The sequence below is a fragment of the Mustela erminea genome, chromosome 6 (genome assembly GCF_009829155.1).
Source record: "Mustela erminea isolate mMusErm1 chromosome 6, mMusErm1.Pri, whole genome shotgun sequence".
In the NCBI taxonomy this organism is placed as follows: domain Eukaryota; kingdom Metazoa; phylum Chordata; class Mammalia; order Carnivora; family Mustelidae; genus Mustela; species Mustela erminea.
The window spans coordinates 57,416,912-57,428,613 of record NC_045619.1 but is presented as its reverse complement, the minus strand read 5'-3'; the positions used below and the strand labels follow the sequence as shown (position 1 = coordinate 57,428,613).

The 11,702-nt window shown below is 44.6% G+C and overlaps 1 protein-coding gene across 2 annotated transcripts in view; it reads left to right on the top strand.

The window, feature by feature from the left end:
- The first annotated feature begins 5,707 nt into the window (after positions 1 to 5,707).
- The window catches only part of PLBD1 (phospholipase B domain containing 1), a 51,867-nt gene continuing 45,872 nt past the window's right edge, over positions 5,708 to 11,702 (top strand). The window contains exon 1 of one of the 2 annotated variants that reach the window (XM_032347400.1): positions 5,708 to 6,380. In XM_032347400.1, the coding sequence (XP_032203291.1) occupies positions 6,272 to 6,380 (109 nt within the window). In that variant the 5' untranslated portion in view covers positions 5,708 to 6,271. Of the gene's footprint in view, positions 6,381 to 6,584; positions 6,772 to 11,702 lie in introns of those variants that run through there. The other variant, XM_032347401.1, reaches the window with a different exon arrangement.

Below are 11,702 nucleotides of genomic sequence, written 5' to 3'. Positions count from 1 at the left end.
TGGTATCCAGTTACCCCCAGGGGAGAATCACTCTTTTTAAGAGAGAACTCTGATAAGCCTGAAATGTGGTCTAGCCTCAAGGGCAGTAGACTGATGGATTGAGGCTTGAGAGAATCTGTTTTAAGAGAAGGAATCTGCTGGCTGCTAAGAGAGGGCAGGGAAGGGGGGACGCAGAGTTTAGGTATTGGAGGCAGCATGGAAAAGAAGACTCCAAAGATGTAAACCAGCTAAGAAGTGTTTCAAAAAGAGAGAGAGACAGACAACAGCCTCACAATGGAGTCACTTGTGCTAAGCCCCACATCAGTACTATCTAACGTAACTGTGGTTTCTCCAGTGATTTTTAACCAGTCATCCTGGAATTACCAGGTCAGTACTGGTTAGGCAATTCCCACTTCTCCTCCCCTCCGGAGGACAACCTTTCCTGAAACAATGCATTCTATACAGGAATAACTTCTTTTCCCCATCCCCTTTCTGCCTTTAAAAACCTTTCCTTTTCTACAGCTCAGTGGATCTCTTTTCTGTTTGCTAGAGGGAATGCTGCTCGATTCATGAATTGTTGAATAAAGCCAGTTTTATCTTTAAATTTACTTAGTTGAATTATTTAAAAGAAGCCGACAAACAACAGACAGTATGTGTTTCTCTACAGAGAGAGTGTTCACATCTCTCTCGGCACCACTCCTTCAGAATTCCCTTCTCAGCCTATGATTGTCGGGAAAATTAATATGTACAACTTATAATTCAATTTCCTATGTCCAGGAGATGCTCATCTAGTTTACTCAACTAAACTGAAATAGGATCTTTCCCTGGTAACATTTTTCTGGAGTTTTGACCCGGGTTAATAATATTAATTCCTAGCTGCTTTAACTACATAAAATTTTCTTCTTATTGTCTTTGTTTAAAAATATCAGTAGTAGCCAGATTTATCAAACAGTTATCAAGCATTTTTCATCTACTCATTGTTACCTACCCATCAGGTTTCAATTCTTTCTTATAACCTGACAGAAAAGCAGAGACAATTATCATAGGAATAGTTCCCATCTACAGTCAAGGTTAGGTGACACCAAGTAATGATTCTGTCTGCCATTGCTTTTATTTGGCATTTGTACTTTTTTTTGCAGAATGAAGATGATGGTAAAATATTAAGAGTAGAGAAAAAAAATAAATAGAAGAAGCCAGTGGTAGCTACTCTGGGATATAGCCACTGAATTTAGGAAAGAGACAGAAAAAGAGGTTTAGAAACACTTTGAAAAAAGAGCTGTCAGGCACCAAATTACATCCTTAAACAATGCAGGAAATGCTCTGCCCCCTGAAAGTATTGGGGAGTGACTTTTTCGGCCTCTTTGGAGGGAAAAATAGGGATAAAATGTCTACCAGCTGGACAAAAAGTTCATGTTTGTCATCTGTAGGAAAAAAAAATAACAAACCACTGAATCAGTATTCAACTTGTCCAGAAACTTCTCTCTTATCTCTCATCTCCAGATGTCCATCTCACCCTCATGCAGTGACTCTGGAACTAAGACATGTGCATGAGCTTACAGTCACTGTCCAGGGATAGCCCTTCTTTTGTGTACCCAATTTACAAGACATTTGCAGTCTGGAAATGACAATGGGTGGCAGCTTATATAAAGGGCAGGCAAATAAGCAGAAGGAAGGATGGGTGAACAGTACAGAACTGTGTTCTAAGCAATGAAAATGAACGCTACAGACATCAAGCCCAAGCCCAGGATTTCTGAGAGAATATCCACCTTTTCTTTGGTTCTATAGCAATTTAAACTCTCTATTCCAACACCTATAGATCAAATGGTAAGTTTAACTACCAACACAACCTACACACAATGATGGAGGGAAGAATACCAAAGCAAAGAAAGTTCAGCTACAGACATAAGTGTATGGAATAGCTGGATAGCAATCTAACACATTACCCTACACATATTTCTTCTGAGAACTGTTTAATATAGTAAATCTTCCATCACTCTATTCATTCCAAGAATCTACAGCGTATTGCTCAAGGGAGGGAAAATGAAAATATTGAAATATCAAAGAGTACAATGTGTGACTTTTGAGGTCTGGAGTAGACATAGGCCATAATCTTCACAGCCATAAGATTATAAGCTCTATGCGTCTGGGAGAGGAAAATACTTTAAAATATTCAAAAACTTGGCTTGGAAAATTGAAAGACACAGACTGAAATAAAATGGCTTATTCAAGAACAACAAATTGGAATAAGAATTGTAATAATGTTGAATTAGCTCCTACCGGAAGAAGTAAAAAGTCTGAAGAGCTGATAAGAGAAATGCCTAGTTGCTGGATGCAAGGGCCAACACCGCCGCTCCCCCAGGGCGTGAGTCGCCTAGTTGATGGGTAGGGTGGGGTGTGGAAATACTTGGTAATAGAAACTTAAGACAGGTCTAGAATTACCAGAGCAGAGGAGATGATGTTTAAGTTTTCCAGAATGTAGCTCCTGATCTTGCAAACTTTGTAATGGAGTTATGTGTCTCCCACTCAGACCTGAGTGATACTGGCAGCGAATGGGGGAGGTCAACCACCGATAGGCTCACGGATTGACACACTAGACTAGCGTATCTGTGAGTCCCTACTGCCACACCACAGGGATCGGAGAGACCTGAGAATGAACCAGAACACCCAATGGAATCCAAGTCTGGATGGGGAGGTTGCCAATGGTATCAGAAACAGCTAGCTACCTACTAAAAATCTTGCTTCACTATGGAGCAGTGATGGCCTCATTTCCCAGCGTCTCTGGCATTTAGGTATGGCAATATGTCTAGATATTGCCGATGGATAATGAGCAAAAGTGATTAAAAGGCCGGAGTACGTTCCTCATACAATTTCCCCCTTCTTTTGGCTAGAAGACAAGTCTCCGAGGTCCTAAGGTCCTGGTTTCTGCATCCAGTTTGCCAACCATAATGAAATCACAAGGCATACCTAGACTATATTAAATGTTCACAGGAAATAGTAATATCAGTAGAACACATCATAATGAACTTTGAAGGGTGTATTTGGGATATCATAGATTTTTGAAGAAAACATAGTGTTGTCCCAGTACATTGAGCAAACTACTATTATTACATTGTTTGGCCCTAACTATTAAATAAAAGGAACCATTAGATATTTCTTTTGGTCTGCAGCTCCAAGAATGTATTACTGAGACTCCAAGGACACTGTGAACCAAGAAAGTTTGGGAACCTCTACCTGAGGGACTCATGGAACCACAAGATAAAAGGAAGCAGGGTTTCTAAATTTCTAAATGAAGGAAAGCACGAACATATTAAGAACTCCCACACTGAACAGGGATGTGAGCCAGACATAAACTTCTGTTGCATTAACCCACTGAACTTTTGGGGTTTATTTGTAATAGTAGCTAGTATTACCCTAACTAATTCATGAAGTATTTAAGAATCTAGACCCAAGGCCAAGAACCACAGATAAAGGACCAGAAGAGATAAATCTCAAGGGAAGCCACCAGGCCAAGAGGATGACTCACATAGTAGATGCCTCTCATCCAGTACCAGGTCAATACATAAACCCCCTGAAACCAAAATCCATGTCAAGAAAATGGGGGAAGGATACTAAGGACTTAGCCCAAATGAGGCTGAGGAACCTAAAATCTGACATCCTAAAATCTCTACCATTAGTGGATAAGTGTATGCTAAGTATACCTTTTGAAAAAGAAATAAATTTATAGTATATACATTTCATTCTGAAACTGTAACATTTTGAATCCGTCATAGATATGTTACAACAAGGAAAGAAATACAGAGGCTACTGTCTCTGTTTCTATAACTGGTCACTCAGCTATCGCCTGGGGTCAACATCTCAGCTGGTAGGGGTTGTGTGTCTTTTGGGGTGAAGAGCCTTAGTCCCTGGCAGTGCTGCCTAGGTGAGGGGACAGCAAATTCATTAATCATTTCAGTAGGACTTGGTGAGAGACCAGGAAATCCCCTGGGCTCCTTCTTCCCCTCCCCCCTATTACTGGGTAGCTTCATTTCCATTTCATTGTCAGGCTCAATCCCTCTAACCAGCACTATAATCCCATTCATTCTGCTCCCCGCCCTTTTATTTCCCCAAAGAAGTCCAGTGCAGACCAGGCAGCAACTTCAAATGCCAGTTCAGTGAAACTATCATTAGGTCTCTTGACGGAAACATGCCTCTTCCCTTGCTCACGGAAACTTCTAAACCACTGGAGTCCAGATCCATGAAAAAGTAGTACCAGGATTAAGGTAATGAATGGATGGTAAGTAGCCCCAAAGCACACGTCTGCTAGAAAAGTGATAAAACCATTCCACAGTCCACATCTTCTGGGGTCCTCCTCCCCTCAGCTTTGATGTGAGTTTTGCTGTTCATTTCCCTCCCGGATATGTAAACCCCACCAATTTAAAGAAGGCGAGATTTATCATCATCCAATACGGTGATTCTCAACTGAGGACAATTTTGCCCCTTAAGGAAACATTTGGTAGTGTCTGAAGTCATTTGAAATAGTCACAACTTGGAGGGAGGAGTGATAACTGACATTTAGTGGCTACTGGGCAGGGGATACCCAGAAACACCCCCCCCCCAACCAACAACAAAAAATTGTATGATCCAAAAGGTTACAATGCTGAGAGTGAGAAACCCTGATCGAATTAGTTTATTTGTATAATTTGCTTCCCCCTCTAGAATGCAAGCTTTGTGAGAGCAGGGGCTCTGTCTGTCTTGTTTATTACTCTATGTCTGGAACGTGGAAGTGAACAAACATTTGATGACCACATAAGAGATGAGTAGGTGCCTCATAGCTCACATCAGGTATTTTTAGATACATGCTCATATCCAAAAACTTGGCTCCTTGAGTTGGAAGGGTTAGTAGTGGTAGAAGGTAGCATGACTTAAACATCTGGGGTGGCACAACTTCTTTGAATATCCTAAGGTAGCTCTCTTCCCCAACATGGCACAACGAGAATGCTCATAATTTTCCTTCGCTTTAATTTTCTAACTTGAGGAAAAATGTGCAGTCTTTACAGTGTCCTCAGTTCCTTCATTCATTAAGTGATATTATCATCTGGACACTGTACTAGGTGCTGTCACCAAACAAGATGATGACTTGGGACTTGTGTTCAATAATTTGCATAGAGATTTGATATAATTGTTCTAGATTTATTTCTAACAGTTATAAATCTATTTCCCCTCTAGGAAAAGTGTTTCTCTGTCTCCCTTCCCATCTTCCCTCGACACCTCAGTTAAGCTTGGAAGAAAGACCAGGAGAGAAGAGTGGGGTGCCTTGCCCCCCACCTCTGGAGTAGAGGCTCGTCCCATCCTGGGTTCCCACACGGTACCTTTGCCATAGCTCTATGACAGCACTAATGGCCACTTCTCAGCACCTGTTTATTTATATGGCTTTGTCCTTCTTGCCAGCAGTAGGTCAAGCTCTTGGTGTGTCTTTATATCCCAGGCACCAGGCACGCAAGATGGGCTCAATAAATGGTTATTGAAAAAATAAAATGCTTTTTGCCTACTTCATAATGTCACCTAGGGCACCCTTTGCCAACTTCACAATGTCACTCAAGGCATACTTTTGCCTACTTCACAATGTCACCCTACCTGGCACAGAAATGGGGACTTCCCAGGGGCTCAGAAATAGATCTAGTTTCAGCCCCGTCTGAATCACAATCTAGTGGCGGCTCCAGCCAATGAAGAGAAAAGCAAAGGTTGGGAAGTCTTGGGCCCCAGCAAATGGGTGTAGGTTAAACAGCCTGAGCTGGAAGAGCAGTGATCCCTGAGGAGTACGGGCCCCTCGAAGACACTGCAGAACGGCCCAGAACCGGAGCTGCGTGTAGGCACGGGGCATGCATGTCACCGCTGCTCAGGGTGCCTCATCCCCGCCGCTGCAGACGAGTGGCCGAGAGGCCGACCCCGGCGACAGAGGCTGGCGGTGTTGACCTGAACGGGTCTGTTCAAGCCTTGGGCCTCAAAATTGCCCTACGAGCGCAGAGAAAGTGGCCGGGCGCCTCGTCAGGTCCCAGAAGCGCAGCCGGGGAACTTTCTCAGCCCAGCCCACAGGGCGCTAGAGGGTCAGAAAGGACCCGCCTTTGCCAGCGGGGCAAAGGTTGCTCCCGAGGCCACGTGAGGCTTCTTCGCCCCTAAAAGCCCCAACCCGGCAGGACTAATGGAAGAGTAAGGACGCCCCGACCTCGGAGACGCGGCGCCCCGCTGCCGGCTCCAGAGCCGCTCCAGCACCAACTGCCTCATCCCACCCGGGGCAGGTCGCGGCCGCCGAGCCATGCCCCGCCGCAGCCGGGACCTCGCGGTGCCCACGCCGCCCGCCGCGCCGCCGCTGCTGCCGCTGCTGCTGCTGGTGGTGGCCGCCGCGGTGCCGCCGAGCCTGGCAGGTGAGCCGTGCGCGCCCAGAGGGCCCCCGGGAGGGGGAGTCCGCAGACACGCGGCCCGGGGCGTCCGCCTGGCCCGCGCTGCGCCCGCCCGCCGCCCCGTGCGCTCCCGCCCGCGCCCCGGCTCGGCCAAGTTGACCGCCAGGCGGTGGCGGGGTTCTGGGTGGACGCGGAGGGCTGGGGGCACGGCCCCAGCTCGCTCCAGGTCCGCGGGAGCTCAGGGACGGACCCCGGGAGAGGCAGGGGCTGCGCGGCGGCGAACTTCAGAAGTGGGGCCCGGGGTTCTTGGCGAACAAATCAGTGCGCTCCAGCGCGGCTCTTGGCTTGCTGAGCCTCGACTGGTCCCCAAAGCGCAGCCAAAGGACATCTAAATATATTTATTCACATCATAGAGGTATGATTCCGGGCTGTCAGATGGTCTTCTTTGTTTCTTGGTTTTGCTTTGTTTTGTTTTGTTTTCCTGAACTACCCATGACTTTGGTTTAAAATAAGTGCAGCCTGGTATTGTCGCCTTGATAGGGGCCAGGCAGCGTGCTAAAGGGCTTTTCATACAGTGCTTACTAGAACCCTAAATAGGAGTGTTACCCCCATTCTACAGACCATTCGAAATTGAGAGAACTTGAGGAGTTTGGGTTAAGATACACCGCAAGCGAAGGCAGAGCTGAATTGCCACACGGTATTTACTTAACTACTCCCCTCTTCCTACAACAGGTTTTATCCCTACCAAAAACAAACAAACAAACAAACAAACAAAAAAACTGGATTTGTCAGTTTTCTTCCCGATGGATAAGACTAAAATTAACCAAAGAAACTTGAAAGACTTGAAAAGTAATCTTAAGAGACGATTAAGTTTGCTTCACTTCCAAGCCCTTTTCTGTGCTGACCTTGTGCAAGAACAGGGTGGGATAGGGTGGGGTTCCGGAGAGGGAACCCCTTCCCAAATGGTGTACAGATTCTTACTACACCACCTTCCATCCACAAGTAACCGCAATTAGCAGATTTCACGGCCTTTGTTTTTGCAACTTGCCCTCTTAACCACTCTTAAATCTTTCTAGACTTAAACTGCCTGGGCCTCTGGGATCAGAAGGCATGCACCCCTAGGCTCCTGACTGTTGATTTATCTGCCCCATTCTGTTCCTTACCTGCACCGTGGAGGGGGCATTCCAGCCACCTTATGAGCCCAGACATCCTGCTCCTTCAGGCATACCTGGAACAGGCTAAAAGTGCTCCAGTAATGGAAATGGCTTCTTGTGTTTGGAATGCTGAGGGAAACCCTTCTAACTTCTCTGTTCTTTTGAATTGTGTGGATTGTTTAAAGTGTTCCTTAGATGGAGGGCAGTCTGAGGAGTGAGGTGGAGATACTGTTTTTCTGAAGATGAGGCACTGTTTATTCAAGAAGAGAACCCCTGGCAAGAAACAGCTGCTTAAACTGACTTCCCCAGATAGATACTCAGCTGAGGTCTGGCCAGGATGGTCAGGAGTCAAGGCAAAGACTGAGGGCATTTCTGTGGCCAGTGATCCTGACAGCACAGCGGGGCCTGGCAATCCAAAGAAGACTTCTTATCATGGCCTGAGGAACAGCTGGTGAAACCCACGCCCACTCTTTCAAACAGATGCGAACCTTGTTCCCTTTGTTGCATCCAAACCAACCTGCTTTCCCGTCTAACTTTTTGGCTCTTTGTTTCACACTTCTGTAGACTGCCAGGCACATGCGGGCAGAGAACAGAGCCTTTGCTACCTCTTTCTTGTCACATTTTCTCTGAAGTGCCCAGCTCAGTACTCTGACTTTAATGGGTACCCAACACACACCAAAGGGATTGCATTTTCATCTTCCTGGAATGATCTTTATATCTACCTGTTAATCCAAAACTAACTTTGCAAATTGATTATTCCAGAAATACTGGCCAACAATTGCACATTCCTCTTAGCCTGTCTTCCAAACTAGTGTGGACTTTAGTCATATAATAGCATTGCCTTTATCCTTCCAGACTGGAGAGACCCATATTTGTTTCTGTAATTTTTCTTGGTGGTGTGTATAGTGAAGTCACACTAGAAAAGAGACGGGTTGGTTACTCAGAGATTTATAAGGTGCCCTGTGCCTTGGTAAAACTTGTTCCAAATCTGGGCCCTGGACTTGCAGGACTAGATTTGAGAAATGCATTCCTTCCCGTGCTCCAGAACCAATCAGATACAAAGAAGCTGATTCACCCTGACAGACACCAAAGTCTATTCACCAAAACACCCATAATGGATTTTTAGCAGATGGGACCTTTGCATAGCCTCCCTGGCCACTCTCTTGTAATCAGATTATACTAGAAAGATCCTATCAGGGATTCTCAGGCTGGTTGCCTGCTGGATTTGCTTCTCGGGAGGGCTGATGCTTCAGTTAGCCTCTGGGTGCTCGTACTGGAGCTCACCTAGCACAGCTGGCCCTTGCCTCTGGGACAATGCTTTTTCCACGCTTCTATGGCTCACCAGTGCCCACTGGAGACTAACACATTGCCTTTCTGGATAGGCCAGTACTATTTTATTTTATTTTTAAGATTTTATTTATTTATTTGAGAGAGAGAGAGATCACAAGTAGGCAGAGAGAGGCAGAGAGAGGAAGAGAAGCAGGCTCCCTGCCTAGCAGAGAGCCCGATGTAGGGCTCGATCCCAGGACCCTGGGATCATGACCTGAGCCGAAGGTAGAGGCTTTAACCCACTGAGCCACCCAGGTGCTCCTGGCCAGTACTTTTATGTGGTTGTGGAGAAGTTTGCTAACCTGGGAGTTGTTCAGGCTCCTTAAGGTGAATTGGTAGAACTTTGGTGGAGGCTGTTCTCAGTTGATCCTTTGATTCAGAGGGCTTTCTGATCTCCAGGTTCACTTGAGGTAGTGGCTCATTCTTTCTGTGGCAGTTCATTTTTGCAAGTTTAATACTAGAGAGGTAGTATGGAATTCCAGAAACAAGAAGCATGGAGCCTAACTGCCTGTGTTTGAATCCTGGTTCCAGTACTTACTGTGTGACCTTCAGCCAGTTATCTATCTCTGCACCTCAGTTCCCTCATCTGTTACATGGGGACTGGAGTATCTGCCTCCTAAGGTGTGGAACAGGGCCTTGTATACAGTAGGGGCTGCATAATTGAGTGACTGTTATTGGCCGTTGGAGTTGCTTTTTCTCCAGAAAGGCAGCACAGATCTTTGGATAAGGCAACCAGAACCACAGCCGATAATCTATGTGCTGTGAGGTAATAGCTTGTTATAAAAGCAGGGTTTTTCCTTAATCTTGGCCCAGTGTTGCAGGGACTTGGAACATACAGGGGCACATTGGGCGGGTGCTTCAGGAAACAGCAAGCAGAGCCTGAGGTAGCTTTCCTGGGTTACCACTGATTGGTTGCCATCACCTTGATTTTTCTAAGTGCCATTTTATCAACCATGCCTGCTGTAGCACTTCCCAGCTCTTCTCCATCTTTCTGAGCCCCACTAAATCTTCCTACAGCTCATCCCCACTGTCTGAACGTTTCAGACCCAAAAGAAGTCGGTGCTGTCTGTAAACCTGAACATTTTTTTTGTGCTCTCTTTCTATCAGTTTATTTATAAAAATGTATATAAGCTAAGTCCCAGAAGAATTTCTGCGGGAAGTGCCCATTCCTCTTTATTGTTAAAATTTGTTTCCTAGTCCTTCTGGAAATATTAATCTGATGGCAAAGATCAAAATCTTTCTCCAGAAAAAAATGTTTAAAAGATCCTCCCCTTCAGTCTTTAAATTGAGATGGAACATTTTATTTATTTATTTATTTATTTATTTATTTATTTATTTATTTATTTTTGGTAGCTATAAAGTGACCTAAGGAGATAGAACATTTTAGACACATTTTTCATAATAGGTAAACTGCAAATCACGTGAACTTCAGCTTGGAACTTCTAACATGCAGAACAGAAATTATTGTTTTCACACTTTTTTAGGCATTATTTTAATTGTCACCTGTTATCTTTTGAGTTTTTAAAAAAATTCTAAATTATCAAGCATTAACTCTCGAGTTAGCAAGATAGGTAGCAGCACCAAAAATGAAATGACTCCAACGGATTTATTTTGTTCAGCATTTTAATTTTGTTTAAAATGCATTTATGTTTTGTCTTTTTTTTTTTTAATAAAGTTCCAGTTGCTCCTACAAGTTCTATTTCACAATCACTTGAAAATTGCACTCTAAGATGCAGCTAGAAAATGTATTAATGTTTTTATGTTGTTTCTTTGCACTATGGCAAAACAGGAACTTACTCAGTGGGGTAAAGGAAACTAAGAGAGGTAGTGAAAATATGAGGGAACTTTGATCTAAAACTTGAACCTCTGTCTGCACAAACAATACCATATTACAATCTTCCAGTGGGAAATTGTGAAATCTCTTGATTCAGAGCTTGCTCTGAAGTGTGTCCGCTAGCTTTGCAAATGAGTTTCCATCCCAGCAGGTGAGGTAGTGGCAAGTTAATTCAAACCATCATTTACACACCTAAGATTCCAAAATTCGAACCCACAACCCAAAATCAAGAATGAATAGACAGAGACTCAATACCAATCTGTCTCCTCCCCAGGCGGTGTGGAAGTTTGGGATGTAGACAAGAAAACACTGTTTACCCCAAAGGAGTCAATACAATGAAAAAACAGATGCCACCCCCTGACTCTCAAGGAGCTTGTAACTAAATTTTTGAACCACATACATACAAATATATATAACTAAAGAGTGATATAGATGAAGAATGAGCTAACAGCACCAAATGAGGGGCAAAGTTGACTTTCTATTGACAGGACTTTTAGCAAAACCTCTGGTTGAAGCTAGCAGTGTAAACAGAATAGGTTCGTTCTGAGGGGATGAAGGAAAGGGATCTTTCCAGATCCAAGTAAATCTCCAGGAGTTTTCTGTATTAGCACTTTGTTTCTTTGACACTGTTTTTTTTTTTTTTTTTTAAAGCGGTATCCCTTTCTGCCTACCTAATATATTGGCCAGAATATGCCTCCCATCTCACATCCCCTCACAGCTGTCTATGTGAGCTTCAGCTGCTGTAAATGGGAGGGGTCTCACCCTCACCCTACCCCCCCTGCAAGGATACCTTGCTCTATACCTCAGGCTTCTCCGGCATCATAACCATTTCACACCGGATCACTTGCAAACCTAGACAGAGGGACTTAACCCCTCACTGGGCAACTTTTGACCAATGCAAGACGGGCAGCTGTAGTTAAATGTTCCTCCTTCCATCCCTGGGATGGGGTCCTCAGGAGCTTATCTCCACCTTTGGGCCATCTCAGATTGCACCTTTGAATTAGCTTTCTCTCCTTCCCTGTTTCATAT